Here is a 22612-nt window from a genome sequence, read left to right on the forward strand (position 1 = left end):
GAATATAACCAAAATAGAGTGTAGAATCATTACCCAATCGATATCTCTGAAACTCCCTCAAAATCTCGTCCAAATACGAGCTCCCAACTCAAGTTTTTGATAAAATGGCAAAACCCCAATTTTTGGAATGTTTAAGCACTGCCTAGTGATTACTTAATCGCGATCGCGGAAAAAGCCTCACGATCGCGAAGAACAACTTCGCTCCCTTAGAAATTTACTCCACGCGAATGCGTAACACCTCACGCGAACGCGATACATAGCTGCTCACACCTACGCGATCGCAATTATCCTCACGCGACCGCGAAGAGTAACACTCAAACTTCACTGCTGCCTCACTTCTTCTTCGCGGACGCGGCCTAGCCCACGCGTTCGCGGTGCACTGCCTGATAACCTTACGCGATCACGTCTTCATCTTCGAGAAAGACGAAGAGAAATTTTACCTGACCTCTCAGATGACCTACGCAATCGCGAGATCTCCCTCGCGAACGCGGTGAAGAAAAATGTCTGCAATAACACCAGAAAATCTGCCAACTCCCTAAGTCCAAAAATGACCCGCTGAGTATCCGAAACACGCCCGAGGCTCCCGGGACCTCAACCAAACATACCAACCAATCCTAAAACACCATACGAACTTAGTCGACCCCTCAAATCACATCAAACAATGCTAAAATCATGAATCACTCTCCAATTCAAACTTAAAGAAACTTGAAACTTCCAAATTCGACAACTGATGCCGAAACCAACCAAACCACGTCCGATTGACCTCAAATTTTGCACATAAATCATATTCAACACTACGGACCTACTCCAACTTCCAGAATCGGAATTCAAACCTGATATCAAAAAGTCCACTACCGGTTAAAATCTCCAAAAAATTGACTTTCGCCATTTCAAGCCTAAATAAGTTACGGACCTCCAAAACACAATCCGAATACGCCCCTAAGTCCAAAATCACCTAACGGAGCTAAGGGAACCAACTGAATTCTATTCCGGAGTCATCTTCAAACAGTTCCGACTACGATCCAAATCCTAAGGCTTAAACATCTATTTAGGGACTAAGTGTCCCAAAATACTCCAAAAACCAAAACGAAACCTCCCGGCAAGTCACAATAGCAGAAATAGATATAGGAGAAGCAGTAAATATGTGATCGGTGCTATTACTCTCAAAACGACCGACCTGGTCGTTATAGAAACCCCGGATTTTGGTATGATGTATTTATTTTGGAGGTAACGCACATGCTATGTGACGGGCGTGTGGGCGTACATCGTAGGGGATTGGAACTTGGTCCGTCCCGTGAGACTGTAAAGTCGAGTAGCTTATTGTTAATTACATGTTCCCTATGTCTTCTAGAAATTTGACTGCCATACATGTTAGAAGCTATGCTTAGGCCATATATTATCACTGTTGGGACCCGCAACGGTCGAGTACTTGTTGATAAACTGGTATTTGATGTCTTGAACTCAGTCAGAGTGCTACTTGCGAGTCATATCTCTGTTTCCTTTTATTTTCTTGTTGACACTTGTTATTAACTCTTTTGGCCGATTTGTATGATTTTTAAAAGCCCGAGAGGGCTGGAGAGGTTAGTGACTGAGATAGGGCCTGAGTTCCAAGCTGTGAGCTATGTGAAGGTATGCGGATCGGGTTGCACGCCGCAACGAGCCTTATGGCTATTTCTGTAGATCGGGTTGCACGCCGCAATGAGCTTTATGACTACTTATATGATTGGGTCGGGTTGCATGCCACAATGATATAGCACTTGGGCTGAAAGGAGCCCCTCCGGAGTCTGTACACCCCTAGTGAGCGCAGGTACCTATTGAGTGTGAGTACTGAGGGCTGAGAGTCGAATGATTTGAGCTGTTGTGACGAGTTGAGTGACTGTTGCCCTGAGAGGCTGTACTTGTTTATTTTTCATTTGTTGATGCACTTAGTTGCTATCTGTCATTGTTGTGAAATTCTTAAAAGATTTTATATCTGGATTACCTGAAATTTAACTGTATAAAACTGATTGGACTTAAACTGCTGGATGTGAAAACATGTCTATTCTATGCTAGAATTATTGAAAATGAACTGTAATTGTATAGCTCGTCACTGCTTCTCAGTTCTTATTTATTTCTATTACTTGTTGAGTTGGGTGTACTCATGCTACACCTTGCACTTCATGTACAGATCCAGGTGTGTTTAATCACGGAGGTCGTTGAGTTCGTGCGCGATCGAGTACCTGAGACTACGAGGTTGCTGCCGGCGTTCGCAAACCTTGTCTCTCCTTCTATGTTTTATTTCTTTTCTGTATTGATACTTAGACAATGTTTTTATTAGACTGGATATCTAGATGCTCATGACTTGGTGACACCCCGATGTTTGGGGCCATCTTTTCGCATTTTATTTTGAATTCAACTCTGGTTTTTTAAAAAATTTCTAGTATGAAAAGGCTTTGAATTATCCTTTTTATGAAATATTGAAGTATTTTGAAAGGTCGGCTTGCCTAGTATCATCGATAGGCGTCATCACAATAGGTTAAAATTTTGGGTCGTGACAGGCTTCTAACATAAATGCTAGTCAAATTTCTAGAAGACAGAGGGAACATGTAATTAACAATAAGCTATTCGACTTTACAGTCTCACGGGACGGACCAAGTCCCAATCCCCTACGGTGCAAGCCCACATGCCCATCACCTAGCATGTGCGTCACTTCTAAAATAATCACATCATACCAAAATCCGGGGTTTCATACCCTCAGGACGAGATTTAAAATTGTTACTTACCTTAAACCGCGCAAAAATCCTACTCCGCAATGCCTTTGCCCCTCAAATCAATCTCTAAACTCCCCTAATCTAGCCACAAGCATTACGATATAATTAATATAGGCCTAAAGAATCTATTTCACGAGAAAAATACGAAATTATAAGCCAAAATCTGAAATAGGCTCAAACCGCCCTCAGGCCCACGTCTCGAAATCCGACAAAAGTCACAAAATGTGAACACCTATCCACTCACGAGTCGAACTATACAAGAATAACTCGAATCCAACCTCAAATCACCTTCCAAAATTCGAAATTTTAGCCTATGAAGTTTCTACCATTTTTCTCCAAATTTACAACTCATATACCTAATTAGATGATAGAAATAGCAATAGATTCATGAAATATAGTCCAATCCGAGTTAGAATTACTTACCCCAACAATCTTCTTAAAGAAACCTCAAAATATCGCCTCACACCGAGCTCTCAAAGTCCCAAAACCGAAATGGGATCAAACCCTCGAAATCCTATTTTTTTCTGCCCAGTTCTTCCGCATATGCGGACCTATTGTCGCACCTGCGACGCCGCACCTGCGGAATTTCCCTCGCAGGTGCGGAAATGACTTAAGAGACTGTGCACGCATCTGCGGGCAAGTGGTTGCACCTGCGTGTGCGCACCTGCGGACAAAGGTCCGCTTCTGCGATCTTCCCCTCCATCTCACTCTCCGCATCTGCGGAGCTTCGAGCGCATATGCGGGCTCGCAGATGCGGAAATGTCCTCACACCTACGACCCATGTCCATCTCCTCAACTCCCGCTTCTGTGCTCCTTCACCCGCACGTACGAATACGCACCTGCGGTCTCCCCACCGCAGGTGCGAAACCACCAAATATCATAAAACTTCAGCCATTTGCCTAAGTCCAAATTCAAACCGTTAAGCATCCGAAACACCCCCGAGGCCACCGGTACCTCAACCAAATATACCAACAAGTCCTAAAACACCATACGAACTTAGTCGAGCCCTCAAAACACGTCAAACAACAACAAAAACACGAATCACCCTCCAATCCAAACTTAATGAACTTCGAAATTTCCAAATTCTACAAACGATGTCGAATCATACCAAACCACGTCTGATTGACTTCAAATTTTGCACACAAGTCATATACAACATTACGGACCTACTCCAACTTCCGAAATTAAAATCTGACCTCGATATCAAAAAGTCAACCCCCTGGTCAAACTTCCTAAGAATTTGACTTTTGCCATTTCAAGCCTACATTAGCTACAGGCCTCAGATTCACAGTCCGGACACGCTTCTAAGTCCAAAATCACCCAACCGAGCTAACGAAACTGACGGAACTCTATTTTGGAGTCGTCTTTACACAATTTCGACTACGATCAAACTCCTAAGACTTAAGCTTCTGTTTTAGGGACTAAGTGTCCCAAAATACTCTGAAATCAAAAACAAGACCTCCCTGCAAGTCACACTCAAAATGACCGGCTGGGTCGTTACAACACTGCACACATGAAGTTAAGGACATGATGTCCTAAAGTTTAACAACAGAAGGTACAAATATAGGACAATTAATTCAGGATAATTTGTCCTTAATATTTACACAACACTCATGAAAGTTAAGGACCAGATGTCCTAAAGTTTAACAATAGAAGGTCTATCATCAAATTAATAGATACTAACACCAAAAATAAATTTCGAATACAAATTATTACAAAAAATAATTATCAAATGCATATAGTCAAGGGGAAATCCACCCCAACACACAAAAGCATATAGAGATATCTAAAAGTTTATGCACACAATTGACTAAAAGCTAAAAAATTGATTATAACTTACTGTTTTTATGGATAATCTTCTATGATTTAATGGTGAAACAAGAGGAGAAAGCAAATATGTAGGTTTATGGAGCGAAATTTATGTAGCTGAACTCTGCAAACTGAGCGAAAGTTTGAGCAAATTGGGATTTATGGAGCGAAAGTTTGAGCGAATTGGGATTTATGGAGCGAAATTATTATAAGTCTAGCATAGTGGTATTTTCGTCCAGTCGGGTAAAAATTTATTAAACTACTGGCTAAATATTAAATATATTTTAAACAGTGGCTTAACAGTAAATACAACTTTAAATAGTGGCTAACTGTGCACTTCCTCCGCAACAAGAGGAACCCTAATATTGAAATTTTTATAGGAATTTTTTCCTTCCTATACAATATTTGAAACTTATTTATCAAAAGTGTCCTAATTTTATATATTACCCACCCTAAACAAGTATTACTTATAAATAATGTACAATTCATTATTAGTGTCTTAAACTATGGAATTCAGTTACACCATTTTCCTTTTTTCTCTTCCTCTCCTCTTTCCCTATTTCCCGCCGCCTCTCTCCATATACAATTAATTATTAGTGCCTTAAATTAGGGGATTCAGTTACACTTTTTTCCTTTTTTTCTCTCTTCTCTTCTTTCCCTATTCTCTGTCGCATCTATCCACCCAAATATTAAATCCTGGTTCGAATTGTCTTGTACCAAAGATAATGTTACTCAATTCATGCTCCAGTTTCCATTGCGGGCATCTACCAACAACGTTAACATTCCAATATCAACTAATGTTTCTGTTCAAGAAATTGATTATAAGTAACAAATAATAAGATTATCAGAACTCAATGCTTCATGTCTTCCTTGGCAGATTTCAAACATAAACTCGTCTATTTCACGATTTACTTATTATCAGAACTCATATGGTGGCTTCACTTCATTCAACTTTTCCTCAAACAAAAAGTACTTGATGTCTTCTGAGCGGATCAACTGCCTTAGCAGCCCTCAATATGACATCCTTGCCTTTCGATCTTACAATAGTATCTCTCAGTTCTATCTCCGTGAAACTCGAAATTTAAGTAAAATGTTCAACGTATCCACCTCCGCTGATATAGCACCACCAACAACAACAATAGAAACTCGACGATATAAATTTGTATGGTACAACAACGTACAAATTGAAAATAAATTTCGTACAAATACATCTACAATAATATATAAACTAAAAATAAATTTTATACAACTAATTATATAGTTACAACATATTTACAACTTATCTACAAATTTCATATATTATTTTTACCCAGTTAAATACATATACAATATCATACAATTTAAATAGAATTTTTATATAAATTTTATACAATATGTCTTTTGTATGTATTTTGTATCTGATTTGTATATATTTTGTATGTGGTTTGTTCTTCTTACTCACTAAAATTTCAATCTAAACTTCACATCTTATTACAATTTTGATACATATCAACAACTTTATGTAAAAAAAAATAGTAATTATAACTTAAATATAAATTTCTTACAATGATTCATACATTATACAACTATTTTTCAACTTTCATACAACATTCTAATAAAAACATATATATAACGACAACATAATATAACATAAATATAATTTATATACAATTATAATACAACTTTAATACAATTTCGTAAGTATATTGTATGTCATGTGTTCTTCATCTTCGATTTTCAATCTAAAATTCAGCCAAAATCAGGTCTAATCTTTACAAAACACCCACAAAATTGAGATATAAACTCCAAAGAATATTCTCAATTGTTTGCAACAACATCCAATCCAAATAAATAATAGTTTTGAAAATACAAATTCGAATTCAAAGCTTCAAAACTTTTTAATGGCTGTCAATGGTGGAGAATCAAACACCTTCAAAATTTAGTGATTGATAATTTTAATTCGAACATCCATTGTGCAACATGAAATGAAATTGCTATTGAAATCAATTAAAACTTTATACAACAATAAATCATAAAAAAAATAGAGAACATCAAAAGAAGAAAAATTGGGGGAAAACATAGAAGAGAGAGAGAGAGAGAGAGAGAGAGAGAGAGAGAGAGAGAGAGAGAGAGAGAGAGAGAGAGAGGGAGGGAGGGGGCATGTATAATGGGATGGGAAAATAACTGATATTCCTTATTCAATTCCTAATATAAAGGGATACTCATTTAAAACTTATTTGTATATAATTGGTAAATTGTATATGACCATGTAATTAAGTTAAAATTTTATTAGGAAGGGTAATAAAGTTTCATATATAGTATAGGAAGATAAAAATCCCATTTTTATATTGTACAGTCGTACCAAAAAAATGATAAATGTATAATTAGTGTATAGTTTATAAAAATTAGTTATCAAATATAATATTTCTGGTTGAGTAGTCAAATATGTATAGGGTTTAATTGATAATGACATGTGGATGTTCGACAAATTGACACGTGGAAGCAAAGACAAGTAAGATATAAGTCAGCAAATAGCTGGCACAGGTCACGAACATATGATCGGTGCTGGGTAAGTTTCAAGGATAGCAAAACCGAAGATGAAGATTTGAAGGGAAGATATCAGTTGGGAAATACAACATTCAACGAGCAGCCGTTATAAAAAATCTTTTCATTAATACCCAATCGTTATTCAGCCATCAAGAGGGATTTTATTCGTATTAAAGAAGGATTTGATTTTGGGATCTTGTCTCCCTGAACAGAGCTATAAATAGGATAATTCATATTCGTTATTGGACACGAAACATTTTGTACATAAAAACCAAATCCGTTCTTGATATATTTTGCTACTTTCTCTTTTTTATTCTTCATATTGCTTTTATTATTTCCATCGAAGAAGCTAAATCCATAGCAAGGCTTGTACTTTCTACAAATTTATTTAATTAATTAATTTATGTTCTTAGCTATTTTATATTCTTGGATCAAAATAATTCACGTGTCTATCAACCACGTTACAAATTCAAATATTTTATTTTTCGGGTAAATAATTTGGCACCCATCGTGGGGCATAGACAATTGTGTTATTACTTTGATCCATTCATCTGTTTCTAATGATGTTTGACTTTTTTCTTAAGTAACGATCTAAACAATCCGTATGATGTTGGAACAAACAACGAGCATGGTGATGTGTTCCAGCGTGATGATTCAACTAGTGAGACTCGCAACGAAGGAAATGAAACAACTCCAGTCCACGAAGAATAAAATCCTCGGCATGTGAGAAGTCTAACTCCTAATGATATGGACGATGAACAAGTTATTGAAACGGTCAAAATTTTGAGGGAACAACATAGAAAAATCATGAATCATCTCTCAAACAAGACCGGGTGATGACAGAATTAAAGCAGGCACTTTCTGTTGTTTCCAATAGCGCCAATGGAGGAGTTCGAGTTCCTCCCAGCGTACCTGCAAATCAAACAATTCAAAGGACATGTAACATCGCTCAAATAGAGGAGTTCGATTTTAATGAAAATTAGGCAGGTAGTGGATCCGAGAACGATAACAATGCTAATAATCCTTTTCAAAATCGAGCTCACGAGATTCATAAGGGACATGAATAAACGAATGGACCAAAATGCTAAGGATTTTCATACTCGGATGGATCAAATCCCGGGAGCACCACCGGTGTTAAAGGGATCAGATTCAAAGAAGTATACACAGTTGCCGTTCAAACCAAGTGTGGCACCGAAATTAATTTCGAAAAGATTTAAGATGCTCGACATCCCGGAGTATGATGGCACTTCGGATCCACAAGAGCATATCATAACTTACACTACGGCTGTAAAGGGAAATGACTTGGCTCCGCATGAGATAGAATCTGTCATGTTGAAATTTTTTGGTGAAACCCTAACGGAGGGTGCTTTAACTAGGTATTCTTTTTTACCTAAACATTCGATTGACTCTTTTGAAATGCTTGCAGATTCTTTCATTAAAGCTCATGTTGGGACAAGAAAGGTCCAAGCTAGAAAGACGGACATATTCATAATCGCTCAAGGAGAGTCTGAACTATTGAAAGAGTTCGTGATCCGATTTCAGAAGGAGATGATGTTGTTGCCGGCAGTGCCGGACGAGTGGACAGCTGAATCGTTCATCGAAGATGTCAATCCATTGAGCTCCGATGCCTCCAAGAAATTGAAGGAAAGCCAGTTGGAATTTCAGACAACCACGCGAGCAGATGTCCACAATCAATATGAATAAAAACTAAAAATAGAAGATGATCATTTAAGCTTTTCGGTGTCTTCCAAAGGACGTAATCGTGATTGAAATCAGGAGAAGTTCAAAACTGATTTCGATGCAGATCGGAGATATTCCAGGAGTCGCTTTCAGCCTTACGAAAGGGTTGATGGGCATAGAAATAAAGGATTTCAGTCATCGAACAAGTTTGCTTCTGATAAAAGGGCGAATCGTGGTTGGAGCAGTAGAGCTTTACAGGATTGTCAATCCGGCAAGCTCGATTTTTTTAATTCTAAATTAAGGGATTATTTTTTAATTCAGAATGCAAAGGAGACATTATTTTCAAGAGGATAAAAACGTAGCATAGAGGATTTTTAATTTTATTTCTTAAGGACATTCATTAATAATAGGCAATGATCGTTAACTAAAATTGACAGAATTTCTATTTTCTACCAAATGCATAACATATAGACATTTCCTTTTTCATGCCTAAAACAAATTCAACGGATAAGAATAATATTCCTTTCTTTTGGACCCCAAAATTGACATTAATTATGATTAATTAGTATGAACTTTAAACTTAATTTATATAAAATACTGCAATTAAAGTTTTCTGACGACACACATGACGCGACAAGAAAAAAATCACGTGCAGTATCCAATCTGGATCCACACTTGGCATCCTAAGATTGACGATGGTTAGTAGGTTTCCTAAATATACCGACAAATTTCAATTCTGTGTAATTAGGCAATTAGATTCATCTGGTTCGTGTCTGAGAAAGCCACTCATTCAATTTCCAATTCGATTCATCCCAGATCCTATATAAAATTTTGATATTACAATCCCCATATATAAATTATTATTTCCATCTCCCGATCCGATAATACAATTCCTTAATTATTCTTCTGATTTTTACCTGGACTCCTGACATTGCTTTCATTTTACTCCAAACCTTTGACAGTAACAGAGCTCGCTGGCGATTCATTGCCGGGGACTCGTAAATTTGCGGTGTATTTTGAAGATTTCTTTGTGGGTTTGCTTTTCCCAGCATTGAATTTTACCTCAATTGTTGCTTCACGAGTTCCTGAGGTAAAGATAGCTTTGGATATCTCTGTTATTCTTTCTTATATAAAAAATTACAGAAAAAAAAAAGAGACGTTCTTTCGGTCTGAGTGGTGGATTTCGTGGAAATAAATAAAAATTAGGGGACATTTTAGGATTTTTGATTCTTAATTTCATCTTGGTTACCCACATAAGTGATGTTGCTTGCAAGATTGTATTTTCCCCCCCTTTCTGCTGTGAATTTACTGTTTCAATTTGTTGTAAAACTTTATCTTTCTGCTTATGATTTGCAATTTTAGTTTTCTGCAGGTTATGAGGTGGACTTGATGTTCAGGAAATAATTGAGAATTTTTTTGTATATTTGTTGCCACAGAAGTTGCTCTGAAGGCCCAATTTTTAGGCAATTGATAGGTTCAATACTCTCAAATTGGACAAAGATTCAACCTTTTTGTGGTTTCTTTTAGTTTGGGAGAACTGTGGTTCATAAGCCATAAATCTCCCCATGTTTTCTTTGTGGATCTTGTAGAAGTTGCTACACAATTGAGAAGCTATGTCTTCTTTTTCATCTAAAGATGCTTCTACATTGTCCTATCCAAAGTCACTTTTGTCTATTGTAACTACAGTAGGGGGCCTTGCTGTGTTTTTAATCCTTGCTTCCTCATTTCTGGTCTCTCAACCTATTGGGACTGCTGTCCATGAGTATTTTTATGGTGTACACCATCTAGATAGGGTAACATTTGATGGCGATGGAGTTATTAATGATACCGCAAATTTTAATCCTATAGCAGTAGAAAACAAAGAAAATGAAAATGGAGTTGAGGATGAAAAGAACCAGACTTCCAAGCCTCAAGATGAAATGACAGAATCAGATGCAAAGGGGGAATTAATTGAAAATTCACCCCAAACAACTGTTTTTTTTGAATCGAATAGTTCTGTGGCTCAACCACATCCTAAATCGAAGGAAGAACATGGAGAGAGTAACAATTCTAGTTTGCCGAAGAAAACGAAAAATGAAGGGTCTCTTTTGTCCTCTGATACCCGTTTGGAGGATGTGAGGTCTTCATCTACTGGATCCAATGACATAAATCAGACTAAGCTAGATCCAGGTTCAAGTTTCATCCTTGTCTTTTATAATCCGTATCTTACTCAAATCTGCACAGCAGCACATTTTTGTTTCTTTATTAGAGCTCATGAGTTGCTTTTCTGTTTTCTTCTCTAAATAATTAAAGCAAGCAGTTATTTCCTTTGATTTCTGAGTTGATGTTAGATCTCCTTATTATACAAATTAGTCGTCCATGAAACTGATAGGGGAGTTTGAAAATTAATAATTGTGCTTATGGAAAACAAACAATTCCGGGATAGCATGAAGAAAAACTATTGCTACTTTGCAGCCCATCCATCCTTAGTTTTATGGTTTACTGTTATATCCTACTTCCGCTGCTCCCTTCTTTTCGGGTCACTAATGTAAATGAGATGCATAATTTGCTGCACACTAGCAAGTACTGGGCGGCAACTAAAGAGATAGCCATCAGAATGCTTGGTGTTCACTTTCCATCCTCTTGATATCTTATTCCAACATCTAGCTAGTCTACTGGTAGGTGGATTTGAGCAAACTCAGTATAAATGGCATGTTTTGTGTAAGTTACTTGTAAATATATACTACGTTTGTGCTGCTCCAGTTACATGTGGACGAAATAGGACCCTCCTGTAATTTTTTGAGACAATCGGAATGATTGAAGAATTGAAGTTTTTTATTCTTGTTGATGAAATTTATATCACAGCGGTATTTAGCTTCAAATTTTTTGGCTAGCTGCAAGCAAACTTTTTGCTAAACCCAATCCTTTGTGATACTGTTTGAAACTCTTAACATCTATCTTTGTTAATGTTGCAGAATGTGATCTATATCATGGAAAGTGGATTTATGATCTGACCGGACCGTTGTACAGAAATGACTCCTGCCCCGTCCTGTCACAGATGCAGAACTGTCAAGGAAATGGAAGGCCTGATAAGGATTATGAGAACTGGCGATGGAAACCTGCTCAGTGTGACCTGCCACGATTTGATCCAAAGAAGTTTTTGGAGTTAATGAGAGGAAAGACTTTAGCTTTCATTGGTGACTCAGTTGCTCGCAACCAGATGGAGTCAATGCTGTGTATCCTTTGGCAGGTGACTTTACGCGCTCTTAAAAATATACAGTAGTTGGGTAGTTCTGGAACATGGCTTAGGTTAGCTATTGAGTGACCTTGAATCTTGATCCTTTTGTTACTTTGTGCAATTTTTCCTTTGACTTTGTCTTGTCTTTTAATTTTTCAGCATCTTAAAGTTTCTTCTCTCTCTCTATATTGAAGATACCAGCTGCGTTTCTACGCGAAATTTCACAACTCTTCTGGAGTTCGGAGAAAGTGCTGCTATTCTATCTCTTTCTTTGTTAAGATTAAAATCTCTTTCTTTGTTAAGATTAAAAGTTCGATCCAATTCTTGGACCTTATCTGCTTGGTTCTTTTGTCTGCCTGCTTATTCTTCCCTGTGCATGATTTATGGTCCGGCCAACTTGTTTTATGCATTTTCATTAGGGACACAAAGGGCTTAACACATTGAAGTTGAAATTACCTTATTGAGAAAAAATTGGGTTACTGTTCGTAGTATATAAGTTACAGTTCTCAGCTCCCGAAACAAGGACAGGTTGTAGTCACATTTCCCCAATTTTTACTCCAAAATTTTCCACTGTAGGATGCGCCGCGGTTCAGCTATAATGTACTTAGTTCTTGTATTAGGATAGTCACAACATCGTTATTCTCAACTCCCTAGTTTAGTTAATATCAATAAAAACATGTGAGCTTGCTTTTGTGCATTGAAAATCTGTGCTGGTAGATACCTAATCAGTTCAGTGTCATAAACTGGTACACTGGTAGATACCTACCATTTAGAAATGTAAAGGTTTATTTGGTTCACATGAGTGTAGGTTGGATACAATCTCCTAGAGTGTTGATCTTGGGGTTGTAGGTTGGATACAAATTCATGCATGGGATGGTCAAACATGTGTCATAAACTGGTGATCAGGAATATTGTGGCAATCAGTTATTGTTTACTCCTGAAAAGAACCTGGAATAAAATAAACTTTTATGCCAAAGAAATAAAGCAGAAAAATAATGTGGTTGTGGTGGCAACTCATGCATGGAATGGTCAAAGGGGGCCTAGTGGGAAAGTTGGATAGGGGAGAGAGGTAGACAAGTTGGACATGGAGCATATATGCCGGCACACCTATGAACAAAGTGCCCGATAGAAGCTCTCTGCTATCTATCACCTTGATTTGTGAACGTAAGTTTCTGGCTGGATCATTGATGTTACTCATTTGAAGCATATGTCCTCTTGGTCAAGTCGTAGAAGTGGTGGTAGCTTAATTGGGGTTCCAACCACTAAATGTTGTCTGTTTAATAGTGAGTTATAGTGCCTGTCAAGAGTTCCAGAATTATATTCTTATCTGCCTTGTCCCTTTTTCTTGTTCTTTTGTGCTTGGAGAAGCTGATGACTACGCTTCTTTTATCCTAATTTGGTTGTTTCACGTGCATTATAGTTGTTTACATTTCAAAAAATGAAATCTTTGCCGTGAGAGTATCCATAAAGCCACTTATTAAAAGGAAAAGAAAGAGATATTACCCATGAAGTCCTTAAAATCTCCCAATTGAAGTTACAGAACTTTAGACATGCTTTATGTATCTTCCCAAAGCACATGTTTTTAGAAGACAGGTGTTGGTTCATTGTGCCTCTTCATCTAATTTACTTCTTATTTTTTGGCAGTATGAAGTTCCAAAAAATCGTGGAAATAAAAAGATGCAGCGATACTATTTCAGATCCACATCTACTATGATTGTCCGTATTTGGTCTTCATGGCTTGTTAACCAAACATCTGAGCCTCTCGATTTCGCGCCAGCAGGTGTAGTTAAGCTCCACCTTGATGTTCCTGATGATGGGTTCATGCAATATATCCCCCAGTTTGATGTCGTCGTGCTCTCCTCTGGTCACTGGTTTGCAAAGCAATCAGTTTACGTTTTGAATAATGAGATTGTTGGGGGACAATTGTGGTGGCCCAACAAGTCTAGAAAGATGAAAGTCAATAACATTGAAGCCTTTGGAATCTCTGTGGAAACCATCCTGACTGCCATGGCAACACATCCGAATTTCAGCGGTCTCACCATTGTACGTTCTTTCTCACCCGATCACTACGAGGGTGGAGCATGGAACACGGGAGGGTCATGCACCGGAAAAGTGCAACCTGCAGAGGATGGTGAACTTGTTGAAAATGGCTTCACAAACATAATGCATGAAAAACAATTCACAGGTTATACTCGTGCTATTAAGAAGAAAACCAACAAGTCCGCCTTACAATTTATGGATATCACAGAAGTCTTTGCATACCGCCACGATGGACATCCTGGTCCTTACCGGAGCCCCGACCCAAATAAAATCACAAAAAGAGGTCCTGACGGTAAGCCCCCTCCACAGGACTGCCTGCACTGGTGCATGCCAGGTCCTGTTGATACATGGAATGAGTTAGTGTTTGATCTCATAGGGAGAGACTTCCAGAGTAGACAGAGCAATGCTTCATAAGAAGAAGGATCCTTAATGCTAAAAAACATTTTTTGTGCTTCTACAGCACAGCTACGGGAAGATTATTTATCTCTCTCGAATGGAGTTTAGCTTTTTAGTTACTTTAGATCTCTTGTTGTAGCTGGTGTTGTAATCTATGTTTAGATATCCACGGTAAGATAATTCCTAAGTTACACGAAATTTTCACAGGTCTCAAGTATGTGTGCAAGGATATTTAACTAAATACAAACGTTTTCTTTGCAATAAAATATTTCATCTGATTTTTCCCTCGCCCATTACGTTTTCGCCCTTTTACAGGTTCATTTAAAAGATTAGCAAGAAAGACAGGTTATATTCTTTTTGTGGAAACAATTGACTTTCAATTTTTTTTATCGAAGGGGCATGTGATTTTCAAGGACTGTTATCCTTTGAAGACACTACGAAAGATGTCGATAAATAGTCCTAATCAGTCTTCAAGTTGATGATCAGACAACTAAGCCTGTTTGGTCAAGCTTAGTTTTCAAGTGTGTTTTTTTTTTTTTTTAGTAAAAAGTACTTTTTATCCAAAATTAAGGTGTTTGACCAAGTTTTTTTAAGGAAAAAAAGTGCTTTTGAGTAAAAGCAGAACTAATTTTGGAGAAGAAAAAAATGGTTTCTATCCAAAAATACTTTTTTGAAAAGTATTTTTGTAAAAAATACACTTAAAAACGTTTTTTAAACGCTTGGCAAAACACTAATTGTTGCTCAAAAGTGTTTTACAAATTAATTAGACAAATACAAACTAGGTTGACAAAAGTACAGGAGATACTGCTTAAAATTTCGGATTTTAGAAGTTTGCATCATCATTATTAAATAGGGAAGAACAGAAGTGCGCATTCAATAGGTTATGCTCTATATTTTGCTAAGTCAGATGTGTTGAAGCTTTAAATTGTAGAAAAAAGAAATTTCATATTTCAATTTATATTTGTTTTCGAGAGGAATCTATACAATTCATTGATAGTAACGAAAATCCGAACATGAAAACATAAGCATAAAACTGAGCAGGAAACCTTTGACAAAACATATTGCTATCTGAGCAGTGCAAAGAGACAAGAGAGTGAGAAAGGCTCATGAAACCAAAAGCACTTCCTCCAGTTTTTTGGCTGAAATTGTCCATGAGGAGTAGATTTATTTTTATCATTTAAATATTGCGTTAGAGCATTTTTAATCCTTAAGTTTGCTAAAGTAAAGTATTTTATAGTCTTTAACGGTACCAATCAAGTACCAATCATGTGACGCTGTGCAAAAGATAAAACCTAGTGGTTAAAATAAAAAAGAGCCATTCCCGATTTCCCCCAACCATGATTCACAAAGAACCCCAGCCTTCTGAAGCAAACTTTCCCCTTAAGGTTTAAATTGTCGTTGCTTCGATTGTTTGTGACCAAATTGATTTTACCAATTTTTTTATTCTGTTTATCGTTTTCTTTGGGTTTCTTCAATCACCCATTCTCCAATGGCTGCCACTAAACCATCATCTGATCTTTCTGTCTTTTTTTCAATTCCAACCTTATTTTCTTAGTCTGAAAGAAAACCCCAAAATTTCTATTCAGCCAAAGATAATCAATAAAATAATTTTTGAATCGCAATAAATAGAAATCAACAATAGAATTGAAAAAATTTTGCAGACTTACATGGTATGAAACGACAGGTCGACATTCCAACTGGTATTATTGGAGCAGTGGCAAAATGTCATCTCAACGACCAAACTTATTTAACAAATCCCTTGAACCTTCCTCGTAGCAGCACCATTAGCTATGGTTGGTGTTGCTGGGTTTTTAAGCTTGGTTTAGTTTAAAAGAGGTTGGTGGGGGAAATGGAGTGGAAAATAAAATTTTGATTTTTCATCCTTGGGGAGTCCAAATTTCACATCTATGGTAGATTCTGTGCCTCAAATCATTTAGACTTATGAAACTAAGCGGGCGGGGAGGGTATGACCCCTCCCCGTTGAACAAAGGGGATCCGTAGGGCGGGCTCCGATCTATATGACCTCCGGGTGGTACAAAGTATAGCCTTTAGTTCATTTGCAAGAGAGAAGGCCTAGAAAGTCAGTCCACTAGCAGTTTCATTGGTCCTTTTGAACCCTAGCTTCTCCTTCAAGCATCTTCTGTGGCCCAGGTAGTAACTACTTTACAGGAAAAGGGGAGCGATGGAATAGACTATTGTGGTAGCCGAAAGTAATGTTAGAAGACGACCTACGACATCTGATGGTCAGATGCCGTAGGTCGGTATATCTTTGAAAGCTCAGACGGAGAGAATAAACGGACTCCTCGAGACTTTTTTTGAGTATGATTGGGCCCTGCAGTGGTAGAACCTGGTGAACCGGGTATAGTATCGCATATAAAAGAAAGCTTGCTTTTAGGAGTGATCTTTCGCCTTTATTGAGGAGATATAAAACAAGCTTACTTACTAATAAAGCGGCAAGAAGTCCTGGTACTATCTAGGTGTGAAGAACCCCGGAGGTGACTGCAATGAGCAGAAATCTCACTCACGGGCCTAAACGACGAGCAAACACTCAAACGTGAGGAAGAATCGACGAGGCGAGTGTTCTCGAAGAGAAAATCGTGATGGAAAAAAGCGTGAGAAGAATTCTAAATTCGAGATATGCAAAATAAAAAGACTCCCTTGAGGTAAGGAGTAGTATAAGAGTGGTTCGGCCATCGATAAGCCTCTCCTTATTCATTCTATAGGGTGGGGCTGCGGACCAACAATCCAGCAAAAGGGCTGAAAAACTCCTTTATTAATTCCCATAGAGGCAGTCAATATCAATATCTATACCAGAGATTGCTTTTAGCTTTATCTTTTCAGAAGATTATTCCCTTAGTTTTACCTACCACCCTTTCACACTGTTTAAGGGGCATCATCTATTGAGAGAGGTGGGGTCACACGAGTAGCGAAAGACTGAGCTTGGTCATGTTCTCATGCTTCACACAAACCCAGGCTAGGAAGTTTTGTGTTCTCAGTATTGTATCGAATGGATTAGAGTCTTTCACCCTAAGGCATAAGACTTTCAGTAAGCCTTTCATTCGGGGCTTAATCCTTGTATTGCTTCTTACTCTTTCACCTTTCAAAGAAGTCGAAATAGAAAGGGGTAGGAAAGTTCCTATTGACTAAAGGTTGGTTCTTCGCTTTCCTTTAGAATAAAAGTTGCTATGAAACCCCTACTACTTACTTTGTTTGATTCAAAAAAAAATTCTCATATTGGAGGAGGAAAGCTCATTTGTTAAATATATATATATATATATATATATATATATATATATATATATATATATATTATTACACTTCTTCTAGTTCTTAAAGAGTTGAGAAGAAGGCAAGCCTCGCACCGTCGTTGTCATCGCTCGAATTTGGAGCCGTTTTACATGAATGGTCATCTTGAAGAGTTGCACCTCTTTATTTAAACCCAACCTGTTGGCTATGTATAGAAGGCCATTCCTCATATTTTTCTTATGAAATTTCTGAATTCTCCTCTTCCTTTCTGCATTGTTTTCTTACAAAACAAACAACGTAAGTGTGATTTATTGCCGCCATTTGTGTTCATTGAAACATTGGGGTTTGAAGTACCGCTATACTAGTGTGTAATCCGTTCTATCTTGCGAGAAAATAATCCACAACCTCAGGTACTAGGAGGGAATTAAGTTCCTTAAAAAAACACTGTGAATTCAGTGGGCTTAGATTAAATTCTGTTTATTCTATACATTCTGTTTATACGTTATTTTTCTTCTCCAGAATTTTTTTTACAAATACAATATACTAACAAGCTTAAGGAACTTAATCCTTATATTCTGTATTTGTGTTATACATACTGTTTCTGGAGACTAAAATATGTGTGGTTTTCTACTCCCGTTATGGAGATTAAAGCCTTCGTGGTTTTCTACTCCAATTTTTTACTTTAACGTATATTCTGTTTTGGTTTATTATCTGTTATTTGGAGATTAAAATCCTAGTGATTTTCTACTCCATTGGAGACTAAAATCTACGTGATTTTCTACTCTAGTTTTATTCAGTTTGAAGATATAAAAACTCCATTGTATATTAAACATTTGTTTATGTCATTCTTTTACAAAAATGATGACTGAGAACGGAAATAAGCATGTTCCTATGGTGACTGCTAATGCATCGACAAGCCGAACAACACCGACACTGGCAAAAAAGTCCGAAAATTTTTTCGGGATTGATTTCAAGCGGTGATAGCAGAAGATGTTCTTCTACTTGACGAATTTAAGTTTGCAGAAGTTCATTAAGGAAGATGTTCCTGTTCTGCCTGACGAAGCTCTAGAAAATGAACGCTTTCTCGTGACTGAGGCGTGGAAGCATTCTGATTTTTTGTGCAAGAATTATATTCTTAGCGGACTGGAGGACGATCTGTATAACGTCTATAGTAATGTGGAGACGTCAAAAGAACTGTGGATTGCGCTTGAAAAGAAATACAAAACTGAGGACGACGGGTTGAAGAAATTTGTTGCCGCAAAATTTTTGGACTACAAAATGATAGATAGCAAGTCTGTTATTACCCAAGTTCATGAATTGCAAGTGATTATTCACGATTTTCTTGCTGAAGGTATAAGTCGAATTATTATTTTTTTCAAAGTATTAATTATATTATTATTATTAATATAATTTTTATTGAAGGTCTTGTCATCAATGAAGCATTACAAGTTGTAGCATTGATTGAGAAGTTGCCTTATTTGTGGAAGGACTTCAAAAATTACTTCACAAACGCAAGGAGATGTCGCTCGAAAATCTCATTGTTCGGCTGAGGATCGAAGAGGACAACAAAGCTGCTGAAAAGAAGGGTCGTGAAAACTCAACAATAATGAGAGTAAACATTACTGAGGATGCTCCACAAAATAATAAAAAGAGGAAGAAGCCTTCTAGACCAAAAAGCAACCCAAGCAAGAAGCGATTCAAAGGAAATTGCTACAACTGAGGGAAAGCTGGACACAAATCTGCAGATTGTCTTGCTCCATAGAAAGACAAGAAGAAGGGTCAAGCAAACATGGTTGAAAAGCACGAGGATATTGATGACTTGTGTGCTATACTTTCTGAATGCAATCTCGTGGGAAATCCTAAGGAGTGGTGGATTGATTCTGGATCCACTCGCCATGTTTGTGCTGTTAGAGAAGCATTTGCTACATATTCTCCCATTGGACCCGAAGAGACTTTTTTCTATGGGAAATTCTGCAACAGCCAAGATTGAAAGATGTGGCAAGATATTTTTGAAAATGAGTTCTGGCAAGGTGGTGATTCTGAATAACGTCTTTCATGTTCCTGAAATTAGGAAGAACTTAGTCTCTACTGCATTTCTCGTCAAGAACGGGTTTAAGTGCATTTTTGTATCTGATAAGGTTGTAATAAATAAGAACGAAATATTTGTAGGAAAAGGTTACCTCACTGAGGGCCTTTTCAAACTGAATGTAATGGTTGTTGAGAATAATAAAATTTTAGCTTCTTCTTACATACTTGAGTTAAATAATTTATAACATATACATTTGGGACATGTCAAATATAAAACTTTGGGAAAATGATTAATTTGGAAGTATTGCCTAAATTTGAATGCGACAAATCAAAATGTCAAATATATATATGCTAACTAGCAAGTTTGATATGAAAGGCTTGGGAGTTGCCGATTTAATCCTAGGTATTAAGATCCATAAGACTCCTCAAGGTCTTGCATTGTCGCATTCTCATTACATTAAAACAGTACTTGAGAAATTTAAGCACTTAGATTTTAAAGTTGCAAAGACTTCAATTGACGTGAATCTTGCACTAGTAAAGAACATAGGCCAAAGCATATCAAAATTGGATTATGCTCGTGTATTGGGCTGTTAAATGTATATCATGAATTGCACTCGACCGAATATAGCTTGTGCTATAAGTAAATTGAAGATACACGAGTAATCCAAGCCAATCTCACTGGATAACAATGAAACGAGTTTTGGGATACTTAAAACATACCCAAGACTTTGCTTTGTACTACAGTAAATATCCTGCGGTGATTGAGGGATACTGTGATGCTAATTGGATCACCGGTTCAACTGATTCTAAATCCACAAGTGGATATGTATTCACTATAAGTGGATGAGTGGTATCTTAGAAGTCGTCCAAACAAACGTGTATTGCACGCTCTACAAGGGAGGTTGAGTTCATAGCCTTAGAAAAAGTCGGTGAAGAAGCTGAATGGCTCCGAAATTTCTTGGAAGATATCCCATTTTGGCCCAAACCGTTGGCCCCAATATGTATATATTGTGATAGTAAAGCGGCAATTGGAAGGACTGGGAGCGTTATGTATAACGAAAAATCTCGTCATATATGGCGAAGACATAAAACTGTTAGTCAATTACTCTCTAGAGGAATTATTAAGATTGACTACGTAAAGTCAAGCGATAATGTGTCGGATCCACTTACGAAAGGCCTAACTAGAGAGGTAGTTAAGAAATCATCGAAAGGAATAGGACTATGGCCGAGGACAAGTCATTGTGGCGGTAACTCTACCTAGAAGACTGGAGATCCCATGATCTAGGTTCAAGGAGATCAAACAAAGTCATTAATGACGGTTCAACATTGTCAACTAAATTTTTTTTGTCCATTCTCGTGATGAGACAATATTCAGTACCAAGGATAAAACATTAAGGCTTTTTAATGGTTTCTAAAATTAATACGGGATTTATCAAATAGTGTATCTATGGGATGACACGTTTAGGAATCACCTATGTAAGTGTGAAGTGTTAGCCGCTTCAAGGAGAATTTTGTAAGGCCAGTTCTTTACGCACTTATAAAACCAGGCGGTATTTATGGATAAAACAAACACAACAATGAGAACCAAAGATGGTTAAGGGTTGATTGTGTGACTTATGGTTGTCTAGGTATACACTAAAGTTCTACGGTTCAAAGATATCAAATCTACCGATTGACCGAGTTTATTCGACATAAGTTCACTACGAAAAGTTCAAAGGGAAACCTACTTATCCAGATGCGATTAATCCTGTCACGACCCAAAATCCATTAAAGGCCGTGATGGCGCCGGGCACCGCTGTCAGGCAAGCCAATACTAAATACTTAATTCAGGTCTCATTTTAATATTTTTGAAATCATAATTTTTCCCCTCAATTAAATAGTATAAGATGGAATTTACAAAATACATAGTAATATCTTTAAAAACTCCAATACAGTGCAATCCATAATCATCCCAAAACCCGGTGTCACAAGTGCAAGAGCATTAACTAGGAATGTAAAATAAATACAACAACTGTCCGGAATACAAATTGGACAGGAAAAATGTAAGTACTCTGAAGAAGACTCTGTTGGTTGCGGAGCGTCGCATAGAATGCAGCTCACCCAAGTCCCCGCCATAATCACGTCTCTGCGCCCACAAGGCCGCTAAACATATGCGTACCTGCACAAAACTGTGCAGCAAGTATAGTATGAGTACGTAAATCAACGTGTACCCAGTAAGTATCCCGCCTAACCTCGAAGAAGTAGCGACGAGGGGTCAACTCAGACACTTACTATAGGCTATAATTAATATACCAATGATATGATGAATTATGGATTTTATGAGGCAACGGTAAACACTATAACATGATGCATGTAAATAATTCTCTTGTTAATAGGGAATTTTCAAATTTATTTTCATCTTTTAACAATTTATATCTCCTGCCAATGAGGCTATATCAATTATCAATAATTCCAAAACAATCAGTTAAGTCATGCGCAAATCATGCCGAGGTCGTACGGCCCGATCCAACATAAAATTTAAACTTTGCACTGACAGAGGGTCGAATGGCGCGAACCATAGATGCATCTATTTAATCTGCCGAGGCGTTCGGCCCGTTCCACAAAAGATAACACATTCAAACAATCAATCAAAAATTCATCAAGGGCAATTATCCAAGAAAAGGCAAATCTCTCTTTTAAAAGTCAAGAGAATGATGTCTAGCCTTTTAGAAATTTATTTACAAGGTTCGATACGATTTAAGCACTTCAAATTGACAACAAGATTGCAAATATTACGAGTAAGGCATGTTTTTGGGTCCTAGACTACCCGAACTTAAGCATAATAGTATCTACACACGGATTCTCGTCACCTCGTGCGTACGTAGCCCCCATAAATAGGAGCACACCTTAATTTATTTCACCTATGGGGTAATTTCCCTCT

At 37.3% G+C, this 22612-nt stretch overlaps 1 protein-coding gene and 1 long non-coding RNA gene across 3 annotated transcripts; one reads left to right on the plus strand and one right to left on the minus strand.

Moving 5' to 3' along the window:
- Positions 1 to 9507: 9507 nt before the first annotated feature.
- On the plus strand, positions 9508 to 14709 carry LOC104097042 (protein YLS7). 2 transcript variants are annotated; one of them, XM_009603549.4, is made up of 4 exons: positions 9508 to 9855; positions 10128 to 10934; positions 11720 to 11994; positions 13627 to 14709. In XM_009603549.4, the coding sequence occupies exons 2-4, from the start codon at positions 10379 to 10381 to the stop codon at positions 14434 to 14436; spliced, it is 1641 nt and encodes a 546-aa protein (XP_009601844.1). In that variant the 5' UTR covers positions 9508 to 9855; positions 10128 to 10378; the 3' UTR covers positions 14437 to 14709. The 2 variants fall into 2 exon arrangements, with proteins under 2 accessions (XP_009601844.1, XP_009601845.1); XM_009603550.4 differs by having other exon boundaries at positions 9512 to 9855; positions 10138 to 10934.
- A 617-nt stretch (positions 14710 to 15326) lies between these two features.
- On the minus strand, positions 15327 to 16470 carry LOC117276936 (uncharacterized). The gene is made up of 2 exons (XR_004507198.2): positions 16086 to 16470; positions 15327 to 15974 (listed from the first exon to the last, which is right to left on the minus strand). It is a non-coding gene; the product is annotated as an uncharacterized lncRNA (long non-coding RNA).
- Positions 16471 to 22612: the final 6142 nt, after the last annotated feature.

This window comes from Nicotiana tomentosiformis, chromosome 3 (assembly GCF_000390325.3).
Source record: "Nicotiana tomentosiformis chromosome 3, ASM39032v3, whole genome shotgun sequence".
Lineage (NCBI taxonomy): Eukaryota > Viridiplantae > Streptophyta > Magnoliopsida > Solanales > Solanaceae > Nicotiana > Nicotiana tomentosiformis.

What these genes read in the sequence shown, in the direction of transcription:
- LOC104097042 (XM_009603549.4), top strand. Translation starts at nt 10,379, where the DNA reads ATGTCTTCTTTTTCATCTAAAGATGCTTCTACATTGTCCTATCCAAAG. An exon ending in TCAGACTAAGCTAGATCCAG is followed by an intron (nt 10,935 to 11,719) that starts GTTCAAGTTTCA and finishes TTAATGTTGCAG; the next exon opens with AATGTGATCTATATCATGGA. An exon ending in TGCTGTGTATCCTTTGGCAG is followed by an intron (nt 11,995 to 13,626) that starts GTGACTTTACGC and finishes ATTTTTTGGCAG; the next exon opens with TATGAAGTTCCAAAAAATCG.